Genomic DNA, 21,206 nt, shown 5'->3' on the forward strand with positions numbered 1-21,206 from the left:
ATGGGAGGCTTGCCTGGGGAGGGCGGGTGTGGGTGAGAGAGGCCCAGCCCAGGCAGGCGAAGGGAGGAGCAGGGCAGGCCGGTGGGCGGGCAAAGGCTGAGTTTCACTTCCCGCCACTGCTGGCCCTCGGGGAGAACCAGCCAGAGCACGCCGGAGAGATTGCTTGCTGCCTGCCTGCTAAGGTGAGTACAGATCCCCAGGGGGATGGGACAGGGTGGACGGCTGTGGGTGCCCCCACCAGGCTGGGGGGGAGGGGGCCAAACCCATGTGAAGACGACAGGCCCACCCTCCCCTAAAGTGATGAGCGTACATTCCCACTGAGAAAGCTCCCCCCTCTCCCCAGCTTCCTGCTCTCCCTCCCCACCCCCACCTTAGATCGCTTTCCCACAGGGGCACTCACAGCAACCCAGCCCTATCCTGTGCTCTTCCCCAGGCTCAGCGGCAGCCCCACCATGGGCTCGCGGGCCCCTCCCCCAGGTCCCATGCAGACCCTCATCTTCTTGGACCTGGAGGCCACTGGCCTGCCCTTCTCCCAGCCCAAGGTCACGGAGCTGTGCCTGCTGGCCATTCACAGATGCACCCTGGAGAGCCCCCCTTCCCCTCAGGGGCCACCCCCTACAGTGCCCCCACCACCCCGTGTAGTGGACAAGCTCTCCCTCTGCGTGGCTCCAGGGAAGGCCTGCAGCCCTGCGGCCAGCGACATCACGGGCCTGAGCACAGCTGTGCTGGCAGCGCATGGGCGTCAGCGCTTCGATGCTGACCTGGCCAACCTGCTCCGAGCCTTCCTGCAGCGCCAGCCACAGCCCTGGTGCCTGGTTGCACACAACGGTGACCGCTATGACTTCCCCCTGCTCCAGGCAGAGCTGGCCGCACTGGGCCTTTCCAGCACACTGGATGGCGCCTTCTGCGTGGACAGCATCGCTGCCCTCAAGGCCCTGGAGCGAGCCAACAGCCCCTCTGAGCACGGCCCACGAAAGAGCTACAGTCTGGGCAGCATCTACACACGCCTGTTTGGGCAGACCCCACCGGACTCACACACAGCTGAGGGTGACGTCCTGGCCCTGCTCAGCATCTGTCAGTGGAGGCCACAGGCCCTGCTGCGGTGGGTAGATGCTCACGCCAGGCCTTTCAGCACTATCAAGCCTATGTACACGGTCACAGCCTCCACTAGGACCAACCCAAGGTCATCTGCTGCCACAGCCACTGCACCCCTGGCTGCAGCCACGGACACCACTCCCAACCCAAGGGTGGGCAGGAGGCCCCAGGCTCTTCCTCCAGTGAAGGGCCCTGGAGCCCCACCCAAGGAGGGGCTGCTGGCCCCACTGGGCCTACTGGCCCTCCTGACCTTGGCAGTAGCCACACTGTATGGGCTGTCCCTGGGCGCCCCTGGGCAGTAGGGCCAAGAAGGAAAATCTGACAAAGACCCCCACAACTGCACTGACTGGTCACTTGCCTCCTGCCCTCCTTCGCTGCCTGGGCCTCCACCCCCACTCAGGAACCTGGGGGAGGAGGGGAGCACAGTCTCTGTCTCTCAACCTTCCCAGCAGAATGGTCAGAAGTCTGAGCCCAATAAAGTAGGAACCTGGTCAAAAACAGACATTCCAAGTGTTGAATGGAAATGATAAGTGGTCTTAAGCCCAATCCCAGCAGCCAAAGCTACGAAGAAAGGGGCTGCAGTTCCAAAGGTTTGCATTTATTATCAAGAAGTGTGCAGACCACAGACCTTTTCTCAGAAACACATCAACAAAGCTAAGACATTTCTGGTGAAACATTAACAGAGGGAAGGGGAACACCAGGGTAGTCATGTCTGGGCCAGAGCAGTGCCATCCCCACCTTTGGTCCAGACAGCCCCTTGGCCCAGGTGTCCCTACGACCAGGATGAACTGTGGACTGAAGTTCAAGGAGCTGGATAACCTGGGGTGCGATGGGGGGCGGGTATCAGGGGAAGCAGGGGCTATGAGAAGACAGATTTCCCCTCTCCTGTCAGTCAGTCCCGTCCCGTCCCCCCCGTTCCCCACCCCTCCCCCAGACCCCAGAGGTTTCAGCCTCACAGCAACTATCACACACATTTGGAAACAGAACACAGAAATATGTGGCTAAATATAAAATAACGGTGCAGGGAGGGGACCTGAGTGTCGGTGGACAGAGACCACCCCATCCACCTGTGGCAGGAGTTTTGGGCCAGCAAGACAGGAAAGGTTCCCCAAGGGCGGCCAGAACCATGGGTGGACGTGGCCCTCCAGGTGGCCCCAGGGAGGATGCAGGACACAGGGAGAGTCCAGGCAGACAGCCAACAGGTGCTGAAACTGGCCCTGAAAATGGTCCAGGGTAGGTGGGGCTCTGCCAGAGGTGTTTTGACCCCTTGGGCATGGCACAGGCATGGTCTCCAGGCAGCTATGGGACATCTGCTCAAAGTCCTGAAAACCAGCTTAGCCAGATCCCAAACTTTACCCACTTGCTTGCATCTTGGTCCTGGCACTGAAAAAGGCACCCCACACCCTGGGGCCAAGCCGTGGCCTCAAGCAGTGGCTGGTCACTGCCAAAACCAGAATCCCTGTCTTGCCCACAAAATGCTGTGCTATCCTACTGAGACAAGCTCCCCCTGATCTCTCTGGGGCATTTAAGAAAATAACCCCCACTCTCAATTCTTTGAGTTTTGCTTGAGATTTCAGGAAGCATAATTTCAAGTGAGTAAGAGGGCAAAAAGTTTAGTCCCAGCCCACTCTGGCAAGGATTGTTCTTGACCTCAACAGCATCAAAGGAAGCCATGTGTAGAGACAGAACACACATATACACACCGCGCACGGGGCAGGAAAGAACTGTGCCCACCATGCACTCACACATAACACAATCACAGTGGCAGCCAGACTGCTCAGGGGGCTGCCTTTGGGGGATCCATGTAGGCCGGGTTGTAAGGAGGCTGGCTGGCAGGGTAGAGCATGGCTGCATCTCCTGAAAATAAAGAGGACACTGGTTGGCTCTGAGCACCATGGGCTATAAGTGGGTAGGCTGGCAGGAAAGGGGAGATGGCCTATTTAGCCATGCAGTCTGGGATGGATGCCCTATGAGGGTCTAGGGTGGGAGCACTGGCTTCAGGGGTCCAAGGGGGTCACAGAGTCAGCCATGGAACTCACCAGACAAAGTCTCCTGGTAGGCAGGCGGGCCCAAGGGCTGGGTCGGGTAGGGCGGTGGGTACTGCGTTGGGTAGGGTGCTACCGGCATCCCTGGCTGGGGGGGCATGGGGTGGTAGCCCTGGTACGTCGGTCCAGGGTAGCTGGGTGGCATACTTGGAGCCTGTGGGTATGGGCTGTGCACCACAGTGGTGGATGTGGTGGTGGTCACGACCGCTGCAAAGAGAACCCTGGTCAGGACCCTCCATATCCCCAGGTCCTGGGGGCCAGGCTTGCCACCCCACCCTTCAACTCAGCCAAAGCAGAAGAACCCTGGTTAACTACCCCTGCCCACCCAGGGGTCCAAACCCCCGCACAGGAGATCCCAGCAGGCAGGATGGGAGTGGGCATGCTTACGACGGGGTCGGCGGCACATCTTGTACAAACAGCAGCAGGAGCAAGTGAAGCAGATGATGATGGTGACAACAGAGAGCACAAAGATGGTCAAGCCGATGGCCACGGTCGCCCCGAACCTGCCAGGGAGCCAGTCATGACCAGGGGCCTCTCACCCATTCCCAGGACTAGCAATCCACACCTTACCCATTCCCAGGGGCACCCCTCTTGCCAGAACAGACCTCGGGTGATACAGATACAGCAGCTTCCTGGTGTGTAGCTTGAACCTGTTTCAGCCTCAGTTTCCCCATGTGTAAAATAGGGTTGTTTGTGTATGTAAGGCAACTTGCCCAGGGTCTGAACCCTACCCCCTAAGGAGCACAGGAGGGGGTTTTTTCAAGCACCGCCCCCCCCCATTACACACATCAACTAATCAGTGGTTGTTCATTGAACTTGCGCCCCAAGCCAGGCAGTGTGTGATTCGAGCCAAAACTCACAGTGGGCAGGAGCCCCCAGCCCGGTGTAGGAAGAGAAGTTCCAGGAAAGCAAGGCCCATGTGGCCACAGGAGAAGTGGCTGTGAGCTCTGCCCCAGCTCCAGCCCCAGGCAGATGCCAGTGGCCAGTCACAGCAAGCCTGCTGTGGGCTAAGCCATGTGCCAGAAATCCACACACATCCCTGGGCTGCCCAGTCTGACCAGCATGACTACAGGTGAGAATTGGGAGGCAGAGGTATGCTCTGGACGGGCTCTGGACGGGCTAGAGGTGGGTGCTTTCTGGGAGAAGGGCCTCTTTTCCTGACCCAGGCCCCCCAGCAAGGACTGCGATGAGTGGAGGGCCTGCCCTTTGAGAAATCAGGCCCCCAGCTGGCCTTGGCCAAAACTGACTTTCAAAAGCAGAGAGCCCCTAACTATCGTCTCAGGTTCCCAATGTGAGGACAAGCTTTATTCTAATAAAACAGATGCAAAAGTGGTAACTGATGCAAAAATTGAAGAAGTTTTGTAACTGCAGGACATCCACCAGCCCGGAAGCCTGGGGGTGTGGGGGCAGTGCTCTGCCCCATCCTAGAGCAAGGGGCTTCCGCCTCACCAGCCCCAAGACAGAGCACAACCTCGGCAGGGCCCAGCACGCACAGCCTCAGGACAGACCTAGGGACACAGGCTTCACTCTCCAGACCCCAAAATACCCAACCATTCATTTGCAAAACAGGACTTTCAGAGTCAGGAGGTGCCCTTCCTGTCCAACCAGAGGCTGCCCCTCCTCTGGCTCTGGGAACAGACACAGACACAGACACAGACAGAGACACACACACACACACACACACACACACACACACACACACACACACAATATCACAGACACGTGAGACTGGCGGCTGGGGCCACTGCCGGGCCATCGTCAATCTCCCTCCCTCTCTCTCTCTCACAAACACACACACACACACACACACACAGTATGGTACCCAAGCTCACCCCATGTTAGCCTCCACCTTCACCTAGGGGCCTCCTGCACCCCCAGACTTCCTCTCTTCCCATCAGGGGGCACACGGTTCCAATCACCTCCCCTTTCAGGGAAAAGGAAAGCAAACCTCCTCAGTCCTCCCCCTGATCTCTGACGTCAGCGGCAGGAAGGACAGGCGCACATGGCCCAGGAAGTCACCCTCTTAAAGACACAGGATGCACCAACAGCCAGGAGGGAGGCAGGAGGGGAGGCTGAGATGCTCTGCTTCCCACAGCTGCCTCCCCTAGCCTCATCTGCCCAGGCCTGGCCTCTGAGCTGCAATATGTCCAGCCCACTGACCAGGACATCGCCACTAGAGGGTCTGAGAGTCACCCCAGCCTCAACATGCCTGAACCACACCCTGCTCAGCTGGCCAGTCCTGTTCCAGTGGTCCCCCTTGATAACCACCTTCATGGATCCAGGCCTCTGGGATCCTGGGGCCCCGGCTGATAACAGGAGCCCCGTCCAGCCCAGCCCCTCTGCAACTCCTCTCCCACTAGAGCACTCTCCACGCCACGAACCTGCCTTGCCAGGATGAGGCAGCCACCTCCTGAAGTCCCCCTGGCTGCCCTGCCGGATTTGTACACGCCACTCCTCTGCTCAAAAACCTTCCATGGCTCCTGCTGTTCTTGGGATTACACAGGAATTTGCTTTATAATTACTTGTTAATGGATGTGTGTATGCATGTGTACCTGTACTTTTCTGTATATTTATTATAGTTGACAATAAAAGAAAAAAAGAAGAATCTGGGACTTGCCTCACCAGACAGTAACACGTACAATAAAGCAAACTTTAATCTTTAACTTAATAATAAATAAGATAAAATTCCTTGCCAGACCCACAAGGCCCTGTGTGGTCTGGGCCTCCCACTCTCCCTACAATCCAGACACATTACCTGCCTCCAGCTTCTGAAAGCACCAAGCTCTGTCCTGCCCTGGGGCCTCTGCACATGCAGCTCCTCCTGCCTGATCGGCCTTCTCCCTCCCAGCCACGCAGACTGCAGCTCAAAGCATTACTCACTTGGAGACGCCGTCCCTGATGACCCAGGTGAGGTTAGCCTCCATGGTAACACTCTTACAGAATCAAACTCCTTTCTACCTCAGTTTACAAACAAATACTCCTCTGCGTGTACATTTGATTAATGTGCATCTCCCCTGCAGCCTGTGGATTTCACAGGGGCATAGTCTGTATCTACTTGGGTCATTCACTGTATCCAGCACCTGGCATACAGTAGGCTCTCACAAACATCTGATAAATGAACAAATACCTCCACTCAGGTTCTGGGCAGCATGCAGCAGCACAGCCAGGCCTGATGCTCTGAGGAAGCACATTTGAGAGATGGTCTCGGAGCGTGGCAGGCAGGCCACTTGGCCACACCAGGCCTCGGTGCAGATGCAGCCACACCTCCATGAGAGCCCAGCACTGAGGAAGGAATGGGGCTTCCCAAAGCTGGGGGTCCTCCCAGGCCACCGAGTCCAAAGGCCAAGCTCAGTAGACAGGGTCAGGCCAGGAGGGAGGGGACAGAAGCCCTGAGGTGCAACAGCCCAGCCAGGATTGGCGGCAGGACTGCACGGCTTGGGGAGAACTGGGCAGCTTCCAGGAGGCCAAGGCTCACAATGTTCAGATTGTGAAAGGGCTGCCCATGGAACCGGAACACAGCACACTGTCCGGGAAAAGCACCAGAGTGGGCCGTGCACACCGTACATGCTGATCTGAGGACTGCAGAAAGGACGACTGAGGGCTCGCTGTGCCCACGCCTCCCCCAATGGCTCTCCAGGCCTTTCCCCTGCATTGTCACAGAGGGGACAGTAGTGGCCTGCCAGGGGGCCTGAGGTCAGAGGTTGTACCATTCTGGTGCTTTAAAACACCTGACAGCCCCTTGAATGGCAAGAAGCTAGGAGAGGACAATGAAATTTGGATCCAGAAGAACCACAATAGGGGAACCAAGGAAGCCCTCGGGGCAGAAATAAGATGCGAATGGCCATGAGGCTACCGTGGGGTTCACCTGCCAGAGCCTGGGCAGGGGGACAAGACCCCGGCCAACACAGAGCCCTCGGGTACCAACCACACCCACACTCTGGAGGGGCACAGTGGTTGTGGCCACAGTGGCCACGTCGAGGGGGGACACAACCCATCCAGGCTGTGACGGTGTCTCAGGGCTGGGCAGGGTGTGCTCGTCTGGAGCCCTGTGCTCTAACCCCAGTACCTGTTCTTGGAGAACCTGAGGAGTCACCCAGAGGGAGATCCGAGGCAAGAGCCCAAGGAGTAGGAAAGAAGGGGGTGGGGGATGGGGGCAGAGCTGGTGCAGGGTCTATCCTCTGTGGGGAATCTCTCAATCACCCAAGGCCACGGACAGGTGGCCCCTTGAGGGCGTTCCTAGGAGGAGTCATTGCTGACCCATCCCTCTACCCTCCCAGCACCTGCTTCTCGTGCCTCTAAACCTTTACAGGCCAGGACCTGTAAGAACAAAGAAGAGGAGCGGCCGGGTGGGGATGGGGGTGAGGAGGATGGGGCCGCAGCAGGACTCTCAGTGGCTGCACTTCCCAGTGACGGGCCGAAGGAGGCGGGCGGGGGCAGGACACAGGCAGGGCCTTGCAGATCCGGTCCCGTGTGTACCGCGGGGATGGAGGGCACTCCGAGCTGGGCCCCAGTCTCCTCCTGCTGCCAAAGCCCAGGGAAGCCACTCCTCCTCCTCTATCCCTAGGGGCCCTCCTTCTGCATTGTTCCCTCGTGCCACTTTCCCAGCTCAAGTCTCCACTACTCAGGGGCTGGGGGAGTGGGGGGGTCGGGGACTCCTTTGTTCATACTGGCTCCTCCAGTAACTCCTCTCTCACTCCTGACCACTCACAGCCAGAGTTGTCTATGCTCCCCTGATCCACTTCTGACTGGGAGGCTCGGCCAAGGCCTCCTTCCTGGCCCCTCCCACCCCTCAGAACTCACCTCTCACCTCCTGCAGCTGCTCCTCAAATGCTGCTGATCCTCAGATGCAGCCCCCGACATACTCAGCACCCCCAAACCAGAGCTCTGCACCCAAAACCTGCTCCCCGTCCTGCCTCCAGGCGCAGGGCTGACCTCCCGCCCCATCGCGTCGCTGGAGCAGAGACCAGGGCATCCCCCAGCCCCTTTTTGCCAGCAGCTGCTCGGTGTGGGTCACCAGCCTCACCCGGCCTTCCTCTGGCCTCCAACACCTCTGACCCGGAAACAGCACTGCCTCCCACCCTGCTACACCCCACATGCCCTCCTGGCTTGCTCTCTCGACCCTCCACAAGGCAGACAGAGTGGGCTTCTTCTCAAAGCACCATTCAGACCCCAGCACTGCCCAGAGCCCTCCGTGGTGGCCTCTGCCTCGGGATGAAGTCCGCTTGGGAGCTGCCTCTGAGCTGCAGATGCCCCAACCCTGCCTGGGAGTCAGAATTTCTGGTGGGGTCTGCAAGCCCACGTTTTTGGGGCCTCAGTGAGGAAGGATGTTCTCCGGATGTGGTGGGAGGTGTGCATCAGGGTCTCCCTGCTCCAGAGAGCAGGATCAACTTCAGAGCAGAGGTGGGCCCAGCTTTGGGGTGCTGAGGAGGGGGCACAGCCCTGATTTGTGGCTGACAGACACATAGGGCAGGACAAGAACCCAAGCCCTTAAACAGGCCTGGAGCCCAAAGCCTCTTCCTCCAACAGGCAACCAGGGGTGGGTGGGCCTTCTCCCAAGAGGGGCTTCTAGATCCACCAGGGCAGGGGTTGGAGGGCACGTGGAGCCAGGAAAACGCATGTGGCTGCACCTTTCAGAGTGGCAACAAAGCAAGGCCAAAAGGATGGGAGATTGGGGGGCTGGGTTGTTTCCTGGCCCCCTGATATGAAGGCCCCAACACAGTAACCACAACCTTGAACCTTGACATGGGAACCATGGTATCATCAGTTGCCCCAGCATCTTCACCTTGCCACTATGCCCCATCACCACCGTCACTCCCACTGCCTCAACTCCACCATGCTGCTCCATCATCATCTACCCACCACTATCATCATCATACTCCTGCCATCACAGCCCCATCACTATCACCACCACTGCCCCCCATCACCATATACCCACCACCATCTACCATCACCTCATCTCTGCTGCCATGACTCTATCACCATCACCCTCCCTCCACACTGTGGCCCTATCACGTCACTCTCTCCCCTATCACCTTTACCCATCAGTCACCTACTGCCCATCCCATCATGTAGATCAGTGTGGACCCCCATATTCGACCCTTAATTATCAACCCCCAACCACAGGCATCTGTATCATCACCACACCAGCACAAAGACACAGTTTTCCAATGTAAGGATCAAGGGTGCTGGTGGTTGGGCATGGTGACAGCTCCTCCAGGGCCCCACCCCAATGATTCCGGGCCCTCCCAGTCCCCAGAGCCCTTACCCCAACCCACCCGAGTCCCCTTGTCACCTCTGCCAGGAAGATGCACCCAGCCTGCCGGCTTTATTTACCCTGACATGGGGTCACTGTCCAGGAAGGAGTGAGATCCCTGCGCCGAGGTCAGCTCTCTCAGTGACTCTATGGCATCGGCCACACTGCAAAGAGGAAGCCTCATGATTAACACATGCACACCCCACCTAGCACACCAGGAACATGCACAAAAGCAGACCACAAATCGGGTTGCAGAGGTAACCTCAATGACTCCTGAAGATGGGTATCACACAGACCAGCTTCTCAGACTGCAACACCACAAAGTTATAAAACAACAAAAAAAAACAAGTACTAAAAATGCCTAGGGAAACACAGTACAAAAAAAAAAAAAAAGCAAAAAACCTGGGGGTTAGATAAGAAATCATAAAGGAAATTAAGAAATATGTAGAACTGAATGATGATGGTCAAAATTTGTAAAACACAGCCAAAATAGTTCTTAGCAGAAACTTTATCTTTAATAGCATGTATCAGAAAATAGTTTAGTTTAAAAACAGATGAGACATATCAAGAAACTGAAAAAATAACCTACAGAATGAGAGAAAATATTTGCAAGTCATATATCCAATAAGGACTTAATGTCCAGTATACATTAAAAAAACTCCTACAACTGAACAACAAAAAGCCAAACAACCCAATTTAAAAATGGACAAAGGACTTGAATAGACATCTCCTTAAAGAAAATACACAAATGACCAAGAAACACATGAAAAGATGATGCTCAACATCACTAGTGATTAGGGAATTGCAAATCAAACCCATTATAAATCACAAAAACTTGTGAAAGAAAGGTTCTATTCAGAATAGCAAAAACTTTCATAAAAGGGTCTATGTAAAACATTACAGCAAACATTATTTTTTAGTGGTGAAATGATGAAAGCCTTCACTCTGAGGCCAACAAATGAATGCTGTGCATCACTGCTTCTAATCAAAATTATACTTGAGATCCTAGCCAGTGCAATAAGACAAGAAAAATTAATAAAAAGCATAAGAATTAGAATGGAGGAAATAAAGCTGTCATTATTTGCAGCTGATGTGATGTGTATGTAAAAAATCCTAAAGAATCTACAATTAAATCATTCAAATAAGTAACTAAATTTAGTAAGTTCCCTGGATACAAAGTCATTTTATAAAAATTAATTGTATTTCCATATATCAATAAACAATTTAAAATGAACATTTAAAACTATACCATTTACAGTACCATCCAAAAAAAAAATCAAACACCTGGGAAAAAAATATAATGAAAGATGTTCAAGGCTTTAAGACAGAAAACTATAACACATAATTAAGAGAAAATGGAAAAAAAAAAACTAAATTCATGTGCAAATATATCATGTTCGTGAATTATAAGATTCAAATAGCAAAATTTTAATTTTAATGAAAATTATCCATAGATCCAAAGCTGATTTTTATTGACAAGTTGATTCTAAAATTCATATGGAATATAAAAAGCCAAAAATAGCCAACAAAATATTTAATAAGACTATCAATCCTTATTATAAAGCTATAGTAATTAAGAGTCTAGTATTAGCACAAGGATAGACAAACAGACCAAGGCAACAGGATAGAGAAGTTAGAGACACATCCATGCAGACGGATATTTAATTTATAACAAAGTTGGCACTGCAGAGTAATGGAAAAGGGACAGTTTTCTTGAAAAACGTTGCTGGGTCAATTGGATATCCATATTAAAAAATGAAGCTTGCTCCCTACTTCCACTATTAGTTATATACTTAAGAGAAATGCAAACACATGTGCACCAAAAGACATTTACAAGAATGTTCACAGAAGCATTATTTGTAATAACCAAACAAGGGAAAGAATTCAGATGTTCATCAACATTGGAATGGATACACCGAAAGGGAAATGAACAAACAACTGTTACACACAATCTAGACGAGTCTCATCAATGTTGAGTAAAAGAAGCCAGACACAAAATGGGCTTCTGGGGTGCTTGACCTGGATGGATGATGATTATGTGGTGGTGTGTTTACTCTGTGACTGAACCGTACATTTAAGATTTGTGTACTTCTATGTCTGTATGCTAAACATCGACTTAACAAGTTTTTCTTTTAAGATGCCCCAAAAAGGCAAAACTAAATTTGGGGTTTAGGTATGCATGCTTGAGTACTGCAAGTCTAAAGATAAGTAAGGTTGTACAAAATTTAGAAATTCAGACTAACAGTTACGTTTTGGGGAGTGGGAGGAGGGACAGTGATTCAAGAGTGGGTTCAAAAGGGCTTCTGAGGTGCTGGTAATGGTCCATGTCTCAACCTGGATGGTAGTTATGCATATATTTGCTTTGAGATAAATCACTGAGTCGTACATTTATTTTGTGTACTTTTCTGGATGTGAGTTGTATTTCACAATGTTACAGTATAAAAACAAACTTCAGTGGGTGGGTTTAACAGTAGATACAGTAGATTAGACACAGGTGAAGAATGAATTAGGTGAACTGAGAGTTGCAGCACAGAGATGAAAATATGAAGAGGCTAGGAGACATAGGCATTGGAATGAGAAGATGTGATACATCTCTAATCAGAATCCCAGTAGGAACGAAGAATTAGAATAAGGAAGAGGCAATATTTAAAAAGGCAATGCCTATATGCCAATGCTAAATGTATATGAGAGGGGGATATAGGGGAGGAATATGGGATTCTTGGTAGTGGTGTTATTTGCTGTCCTTACTAGTATATTGTATTGTATGACATGTTATTTTTCTTTTTATCATTTTTTTCTTATTGCTAAAAAAAAAACAATTTTTCTTGTAGTAATCAGTATGCTGAAGTGCTGATTGTGGGGATAAATGTACAACTTAATTGTACACTGTGGATAAATGTATGGTATGTGAATATAACTCTATAAAATTGTAGGAAAATATATATATAGGAGTAAAAGTGTTGGAGAAAACATGGTGAGAGGGATGATGCCTCACCAATATGAACTAAATACAATGTGTAAACTCAGAATTGAATCTTAGAACATAGCCTAACGTGGACATAATAATTGTAATAGTCCCTAGATTGTAAGTTAACTTTATCCCCGAATTGTAATGCCTATCTCTAAACTTTGAGATGCTGATCCCCTAGCGTATAACCTGATTGGTCTCTGGAACAATGCATATCTCTGAGACACCTGAAACTCAGAGCTAGAGCTCGGCAGATATGAATGTCAGTATTAGTGCATACAGCCACTGTCAAAAAAAAAAAAAAAAAGCTGAAAAAGAGCCCAGACTTTAATTAGTGATATGAATGAAGCAGGTCTGGTTAAGACCAGGGCAAGCCAGGCCAAAGGATAAAGGTTGAAACTGATTGTGTTTTAAAACTTCAACTTCCATATGAGACCAAGGGAATAGATATCTATTTGGTATAGGATCTAAATTTTCTAAATGGTACAACTCTACAGTCGATTTGTTCAAACACCACAATTGCATGGAACTTTGAATAGGAAGTGAGATACGGTAGGTTAGTATGGGCTGGAGTGAAATAGTGACACATCCCAGAGTAATTTGGGCAGATAATAAAAAATATATTTACAGCCTCCCCCTCCCCAGCCCCAAGGATCTGGGGGAAGGTGCGGATGTGTTGGACATCCTCACCTGGACTGGTGTTGATGTTGTCACAAACATTGGGACTGGAGGTTTGATGTGCTGAGCCCTCGAGCATGGGACTTGCCCTTATGAAGCTCATTACCACAAAGGAGAGTCTAAACTTGCATATAATGGTGCCTAAGTGTCTCCCCCTGAGTACCTCTTTGTTGCTCAGATGTGGCCCTCTCTCTCTCTAGACTGAGCCATCTCGACAGGTGAACTTGCTGCCCCTCCCACCACTACGTGGTGACCCGACTCCCAGGGGTGTAAATCTCCCTGGCAATGCAGAGTATGACTCCCGGGGATGAATGTGGACCCGGCATCGTGGGACTGAGAGTGTCTTCTTGACCAAAAGGGGGATGCAAAATGAGACGAAATAGTTTCAGTGGCTGAGAGATTTCAAATGGAGTCGAGAGGTCACTCTGGTGGACATTCTTATGCACTATATAGATAACACCTCTTAGGCTTTAATGTACTGGAATAGCTAGAAGTAAATACCTGAAACTACCAAACTCCAACCCAGCAGTCTGGACTCCTGAAGACAATTATAGAATAATGTAGATTACAAGGGGTGACAGTGTGATTGTGAAGACCTTGTGGATCACACCCCCTTTATCTAGTGTACGGATGAGTAGAAAAATGGGGATAAAAACTAAAGGACCAATGGGGTGGGATGGGGGGATGATTTGGGTGTTCTTTTTCCACTTTTATTTTTTATTCTTGTTCTAGTTCTTTCTGATGTAAGGAAAATGTTCAGAGATAGATTGTGGTGATGAACGCATAACTATGTTATCATACTGTGAACAGTGGATTGTATACCATGGATGATTGTATGTTGTGTGAATGTATTTCAATAAAAATGAATTTAATAAAAAAAAAAAAAAAGGCAATGCCTGAGAATTTTCTGGAACTGATGACACTAAACCACAGATTCAAGAAGCTCAACAAATCCATAGCTGCATAAATAAAACAGAAATGCATACCTAGATACAGGAGAGTATAACTGCAGAACCAACAAAGACAAGAAAAATCTTTAAAAGCACTCACTCAAAGAAAAAACTTTTAAATGAGAGATGATTTGACAACTGACTTCTCAACAGAAATAATGGCAGCCAGAAGACACTGGAATGGAACCTTCACTATGCTATGAGAAAATAACCACCAACCTAAGTCCTCAGCTCAGACAAAATATTCTTTAAGAATGAAATAAAACAAATTCATCATATTAGCAGTAAAAATAGAAAAATCATATGATCATCTCTATAGATGCAGAAAAGCATTTGACAAAATGCAACACCCCTTCATGATTAAAAACTCCAAGCCAACTAGGAATAGAAGGGAACTTCCTCAACCTGATCAAGGGCATCTATGAAAAACCTACGGCTAGCATCATACTTAGTGATGAAGGACTGAATGCTTTCTCCTAAAACTGGGAAAAAGACAGGGATGGCCACTCTCACCACTTCTATTCCACACTGTACTGGAGGATCTAGCCAGTACAAAGAGGCAAGAAAAAGAAATTAAAGGCATATAGATTAGAAAAGAAGAAGTACACAGTAGAATAAAGAACGGAAATCAAAATAAATCAAAACAACATAAGAAATTAAAAAGAAATACAGAAGAGAGACAAATAGCACAATATTAGATGGCAAATATAATCCCAGAATATCAGTAATTACATTAAATATAAATGGAATAAATGCTACTGATTTTTTTTAAAAATCACCGGAATGCATTTTTAAAACAAAACAAAACAAAACAAAAAACTGACACATCTAAAATATAAGGATACCAAAAGTTGAAAGTAAAAAATGGACTACGATCCATCAGGAATCTCAGGCATGGCTGGCAGGTGTGTAGACTCATGCAACCATTTCCAAAAGAACTTTGCATCTCTATTACCTGGCAGTTCTACTCACATGTATACTTCCAAGAAATTCTCACATGGCTCCATAAAAGGAGGTAGAAGGAAGTATACAAGGATGCCCACCGCAGTTATCTGTGGTGGCAACATTCTGGACCACATCCTGAAAAATGATGCAGCAGTAGTGGGCAAGGGCCGGCTCTACACACAGCAATGTGATTGTCTTATAAAAACACTGCACTGAATGCAAAATTTAAGGGGGTTCATTACACCCTAAAATGTGTCCACAAAACAATATAGACTTTGCAAGAACACAAAATCAAAAGTATACACCTTAAACACAGCAGACTGGTTACCTATGGAGTGAGAAGGAAATGGGAGTGGACACAGGAGATGAAAATAAATACATAAGATGGGGCAGGGAGAAGGGTGCCTTGCCTGGACCAATGATGCAAACTATGACTACCTCGGCCCTCTATACCTGAGATCAAACACAAAAGAAATGCAGAACATGGCAAGGGGAGACATGTGCAGGGGCCTGGGACCTTGGTTTCAGCCAAATGAAACAAGTCCACATCCAAGCCACAGTGCAAATCCATGGGCCGTGCCAAGGGGAGACAGGCACAGCTCACACTGGGGCACACACCTAGGCACTGTGCCCTCCAAGGCCCACAAAATGGTATGTGCACAAATCACAAACATGCCCCAAGGTGCATGCCTGCACCATAAAATACACTCACGTCAAGGTGCCCACCCTGAGGACATGCTGGTAAAAGTCACATCCAAGACCAGCTGAGGCCACTGACACCTGAGAAAGCTGCCCAGGCCCAGGGCTAAGGGAGCCGGAGCCCCAGGGGTGGAGAAGACAGGGGCAAGAGACTACTTGAGCAGGGTCTGGGGAATCCAGCCCAGAACAGGAGGGCTCCCCAGTCCCTCCTGAGCCAATGCTCCCGGCCACCATCTTGAGAGGACTGAAAGTCCAGAAGGGTAGGGCTATTGATCTTCCATGCTGTCTCCTGCCATGAAACAGGAACAGGTTACCCACTCTGTGACCCACTGGTGTACCCACCTGGCTCCAGGCAACACACAGTTTTCAACATTCCACTCAAATTTCTTCAACACATCAGAGCAGCAATACTGGTCATCACAGGTACCACAGCAAAACTCAGGACAGGCCTCAGGAAAAAGGCTGTTTTCACGGGAAGGCATACACAACTCGCCATGGGCTGGAACAAAGAAACAGCCGTTCACCTGCTGCCTCAGCCATGCCCCAACTAGCCCGGCACCTCCCAGCAGAGCTGGGAGGCACAAGCATGCTGGGCCATCTCCCAGCTGCCGCACCAACCTCTGGCCACTGCCCTGCTAAGTCTGTCGTTTCCCCTGAGACGCAGCCAAGGACCCCTAACTGGGCTTCCTCCCTTCCCAACGTGCCTCCTTGCCTTCTGATGGGAAAGGGACCTTTCTAAATGTGAGTCTGATTGGGCCACTCCCACTCTCAGATCTTCCCTGGTTCCTGCCTCAAGATCAAGCCCAGAGTCCAGGAAAGAGGATGTAGGCTGCAGAGGGCCTTGAGGGTCATACCAAGTTTCCAGCCCCTAGTAAACTCTGCCCATATTCTTGTTTGTTTCCCAACCCCCCACCTTCAAATAGACTCATCCTTCAAGGTCTTCCTCAAAGATCACCTCTTCCAGAAGCCGCCCAAGCCCAGCAGTCACAGAGCTGAACAGTAATACCCCTGATCACCTGCTGGGGGCGGACACTGGACCATCGGTTCTTAACCCCCTGCCCTGTCCCATCATCCAGCCACAGTGTCTTCAGCCCCTGCTGGACACTAACTTCAGGGGCCACCTCACCCCATCCCTCCCCCATCCCACCCCACCCCCTGCAGCCTGTCTCCTGACCCATTTACCATCAGCCCCAGCTACACCCACCAACACACCCAAGGCCATTCCATAGAACTCATAAGTGTCCATAAAGCACTGAGCTCTGGGCCAAGTCTAGAGTAGGTGCCCAGGAGATGTTTATGTCCTCAGTGGCCAGGGCTCCAAGGTAACGGCACCACCTCAAGCCCCAGAAGGAGCACAAACCCTGGAGCCATCACAAGGCTCACAGCCAGAGTGGGAATCTAGGGACCCTCCCAGGCTTGAAGTGAGGGACAGACCCCAGCACACAAGGTCATGCTGGGGGAACCTGCCTGGCAAGTATGGAAAATGACCTAGAGCTTTGGGTAACCACAAGGTTAGCAAATCTCACAGGAAGATGCTACATCCAAACGTTCCCATGCCTCCTCAGGCTACATTCATAGAGATCTAGTGCCCACAAACAGGAAGGGATGGTCCCCAGGCCTCTTTGGGCAGACCCCACATGGAACACCCAGTCCAGAAAAGCACAGATGCCTACAGCACGCTGGGGACAGGTCTGATGAGGTGTGGGTGCATGGGCCCAGAAACAGCCCTGACACGACACACAGCTGCTGGAGACCCAGTTTGGCCAGGCCCCCAGGCAGCGTACGGTGTCCGGAGACCCAGCCTGGTCAGTCTTATCATGCACCCACGGGCTATCGGTGGAATGAAGCCAAAAGATGGAAGCATGGAGTGACCCCTTGAGAAGGGATAACTGGAGGTATGGTGGGGTTTTGATTTATTCTTGGCAGCTCAAGCCAGATCCCTGCTCTGGGCAAAGCTGTGGGGCAGGGGTTCGGACCACCTACAGGCTCAGCCCAGCAAGCTGGCTACTGCCAACAGGTATTGTCAGTATGCTCCATACCACCTGGCAGGGTCTTTACAGGAGGAGCACGGCCCAGTCAGAGCCTCTGGGCTGGAGCTGAAAACACACACCAGTGAGCATTGGAGCCAAGAGTCCATGGTACAAATGCTCTGACTCCCAGATACTCTGGATGAGCCTCTCCAGACCTCCTACAGGCTCACTCCAGGCAGGGGTTGGCTGATTCTGGGTCCAGGGCTCCCCCTTCTCAAGCCCCCACCCCCAGACCCTCCAGATGCTCCCTTCTCACTCCCCCAACACCTAGGAATAAAGCCCTTCCCCTCCAGTAGGCCACCCATCCCAGAGGGGGCTTTGGCTTCCCAAGGCTGGGGCAGTGGGCTATTCCAATTCCCACCCCTAAAAGGCCCCCAGCCTGCCCTCCCCAGGCCGTGAATCATCTGTCTACAGTCAACCCACACAGTGGCGTCTCCTCCAACCCGGTGTCTCCATGAACTCAAGGGCCTGGAGGGAGGGGGAACTCCCAGCCAGTAAACAGAGGCTGCGAGGGAAGACCTCTGGTGGGGGGGCCAGGCCACTGCCCACAGCTGAGCCCAGGAAGGGTCTCCTACCAGCGGGGCCCCCAGAAGCTGGGGGCCCCAATCCCCAGGAAAATCAGAGCGAGGGCAGCCCCCCACCCCCACCCCCAATCCCAGGACAGAAGAAAGGTGGCAGCTGCCCAGCTCTGGGCAGTATCAGTTCAGACACAACGGGGTGCTGGGATAGAAGACAGGTCAGATGTGGGGGTTCGCTGACCGCCTTGGGGTTATTAGGGTTCGGTGGGGGGCACTGTGGGGCTGGCGCTGCCCGAGCTTGTTCCAGGGACGGCTGGGACGTGGACGTGCCTCCCCTCCCCACCCCCCGAGGCTCACACCTGGAGGCGGCGGCAGCAGCAGCAGCAGCAACAGGATCCGCAGCGCGGGGGCCGGCGCAGCCATGGCGGGGCGGGGCGGACGCAGAACCCAGGGTCGCTGGGGCTGCCGCAGCCTCCGGCAACCCGGGCAGCCAACCCGCTTCCTCGCCTCGCCCCGCCCCGGCCGGGGCCCGGAACCCCCGCCCAGGACGGAAAGGGGAAGGGGAGAGAGGGCAGGGAGGGCAGGGAGGGGAAGCGGGCGCCCTTCCCTGCCTCCGGGCCAGGCCCACTCCTGTACCTGCTTGAAAACTCCTAACCTGTTTCCGGCAACGCGGGCAGGCGCGGGGGCGCGGGGCGATGCACCGAAGTTGCCCTTTGTTCACCGGATTCTGTGGGGCTGGGATGGGGGGACCCAGACCCCATCACGCGGGGCCGGAAGGGGCCCCCACAGGAATGTGCATCTTAACACTTTTGAACCCTGTTGTGTGTGGCAAGCAGACAGCCACACACACACACATATAAACACACCCTGCCTGGGTTTCCTCAGAGGCCCAAAGGCTACCTGAGAACCAGGTGAAGTGCTGCAGAACCGGGCGCCCTGCAGACCTTGGCACACAGTGGGTCCCCAACAAATGCCGGTTCCCTTCCGGAAGCCCAGTGGGAGGCTGCCCAGCAGGGCCCTAAGGGCACTCCACTTCCCTCCCCAGATGGGCTCCTCCATCCTCCTGGTGAGCCCCAGGGTCTGCTGCCTTGTCTGCCTGGGGAACACGTGCTCGCACAAGACACCCCAAGATGAGCAATGGCGCCCAGGAGGTCACTGCCTGCCCTCACTGTGGAACAGGGGTCCCGGCAGAGCCAGGGGAAGGGAGCTGGGACCTCCTGGGTTCCTGGCCTGCTGTCCACCCTGCCAGTCAGTACATTTTACTAAAGGCAACAAAGCATGAAACTTCACACTAACAGGGCTCCTGAGCTTGGGTATAGACCCCAGGTGCCACCCCATGTTTCTCACCTGAGGACAGGGGCATTGTGGTGGATAAAGAGGCAGACCTCAAGGGTCAACCTGGGATATCCCCAGTGCAGTTCCCTCTGCTGGGGGGAGAACAAAGAGAGGAGGGCCTGGGTCCCCCATAACCCCCATCACCACCTAACCAGGAGGGGTGTAAGACTCACCATCCTTGAGGGCAGAGGTGTGACTGTCCCCAGGCAGAGTGCCCCCTCCACGGGATGCAGCCCCTGATGTGGGGTGGGGGTCTGGTGGCTCTTCCCGGCTGCCTCTGCCCCCTCAGCTCCACTCTGCAGCTAGACACAACCCAGATCTGCTTTTTCCACATGCCCCTCCACGTCCACAGCTGCAGCCACTCTTATCTGCACTCCACACCTTGGTACCCACCCTTCTGCCTCCCCAGAGATTGCTCACTCCATTTGGCAACCCCATCTACAAATCTGGATTCCCTTTATAACCCAGTCCCTCCCTTCCAGCCAAGTTCCTAAGTGTTGTCCTTTCTCGCCTCCCATCACTTGTCTTGGCCTCTCTCCTCTGATACCCCCACTCCCCTCTCCCATGGCCTCGTCCTTCCTGATCTTTTTAGTATTGGGCTCCCCCAGTGCCCCTCCATCTGCCCACAGCTCATGGACAAGCCCATGTGAAAACCTTCATGATCAAATATAACAAGTTCTCCGGGACCCACCCAGGGTCACGTATGGGCAGGAGGGGGTAGGGGCCCAGGACACTCCAGTGCTTAGAAATCATAATCCGTACATCTGATGTGTGTGCATTCCCTGTGCACCAAGCCTGCGAAGCCTGGAAACAGTCACTGCCACAAGTGGCCTGGGGAAAGCAGCCCCTCCAAGGCAGAAACTAAACTCCCTATGTCAAATGTTGGGGTCTCAACAAGACCGAGGGGACCCAAATCCATCCAAGGCCACATGATGTGAAGACCCAGACAGACGGGACCAGACCAGTGAAAGAATGCCAGGCCACAGAAGCAGGATGGAGGGTTTGTGGCAGTGGGGATGGGTGCACGTGACTCCACCCCCCCCCCCCCCCCCCCCCCCCCCAAACAGTCATTTCTTATCAGCCCTCTCCACGGCACCCCTCTCCCCTGCTTGGAGGAAGAAATCAAAACGTCAGGGAGAGCCTACCTTAAATTCCACTCCTTTCCCACCAGGCCTACCTGAAACAGCCCACACCTGATTTCAGGGCATGCCCCCCACCCCACCCCATACTCCCTGTTTGAGACCAGTGGTACCCCAGTTCCCTCCCCTGGATCCCCACCCTCTCCCTCCACATTTCAGCCTCGCGTTGCCTGCCGGTGACCTGGAACCATCTGTTTGTCGCCTTCCTTACCTCCCACCCACACCTCTGCTCCTGCCCCCTCCCTACCATGTCCATGCTCACCTGCTCACTGCTCACCAGACTGCCAGGCACTGTAACCTGCGCTCTGCTGGCAACAGTGCCAGGCAGAACCCCATTCCAGGTTCAGGACTCTTGCACGGAAAGAATTCAGAGACGAGAGTGGCCAGTAGAAATAAGTAGTAAAGTTCATTAAAGAAAAAAAGAAAGAAGACACCCTAAAGAGAATAGTGTGGGCATGTTCGGGAGAAGCACGCACTGATGGGAGTGGGCTGCCTTGTTACATAGGAAAGTTTTACTGTGATCTTATCTCAACCTTTGAACACCTGGTGTC

The 21,206-nt window shown here is 52.4% G+C and overlaps 2 protein-coding genes across 5 annotated transcripts; one reads left to right on the plus strand and one right to left on the minus strand.

Annotated features, from left to right (window-relative positions):
* Positions 1-45: 45 nt before the first annotated feature.
* TREX1 (three prime repair exonuclease 1) lies at positions 46-1,595 on the plus strand. The gene is made up of 2 exons (XM_037850252.1): positions 46-182; positions 434-1,595. Exon 2 carries the CDS (start codon positions 453-455, stop codon positions 1,395-1,397), a length of 945 nt encoding a protein of 314 aa, XP_037706180.1. The 5' UTR covers positions 46-182; positions 434-452; the 3' UTR covers positions 1,398-1,595.
* Positions 1,596-2,812: 1,217 nt separating this feature from the next.
* SHISA5 (shisa family member 5) lies at positions 2,813-18,860 on the minus strand. 4 transcript variants are annotated; one of them, XM_037850262.1, is made up of 6 exons: positions 18,541-18,817; positions 15,976-16,132; positions 9,474-9,557; positions 3,528-3,643; positions 3,135-3,347; positions 2,813-2,952 (listed from the first exon to the last, which is right to left on the minus strand). In XM_037850262.1, the coding sequence occupies exons 1-6, from the start codon at positions 18,602-18,604 to the stop codon at positions 2,873-2,875; spliced, it is 714 nt and encodes a 237-aa protein (XP_037706190.1). In that variant the 5' UTR covers positions 18,605-18,817; the 3' UTR covers positions 2,813-2,872. The 4 variants fall into 4 exon arrangements, with proteins under 4 accessions (XP_037706190.1, XP_037706200.1, XP_037706209.1 ...); XM_037850272.1 differs by lacking the exons at positions 9,474-9,557; positions 18,541-18,817 and adding an exon at positions 18,837-18,860; XM_037850281.1 differs by lacking the exons at positions 9,474-9,557; positions 15,976-16,132; positions 18,541-18,817 and adding an exon at positions 6,268-7,852.
* Positions 18,861-21,206: the final 2,346 nt, after the last annotated feature.

The sequence above is a fragment of the Choloepus didactylus genome, chromosome 1, assembly GCF_015220235.1.
Source record: "Choloepus didactylus isolate mChoDid1 chromosome 1, mChoDid1.pri, whole genome shotgun sequence".
NCBI lineage: Eukaryota > Metazoa > Chordata > Mammalia > Pilosa > Megalonychidae > Choloepus > Choloepus didactylus.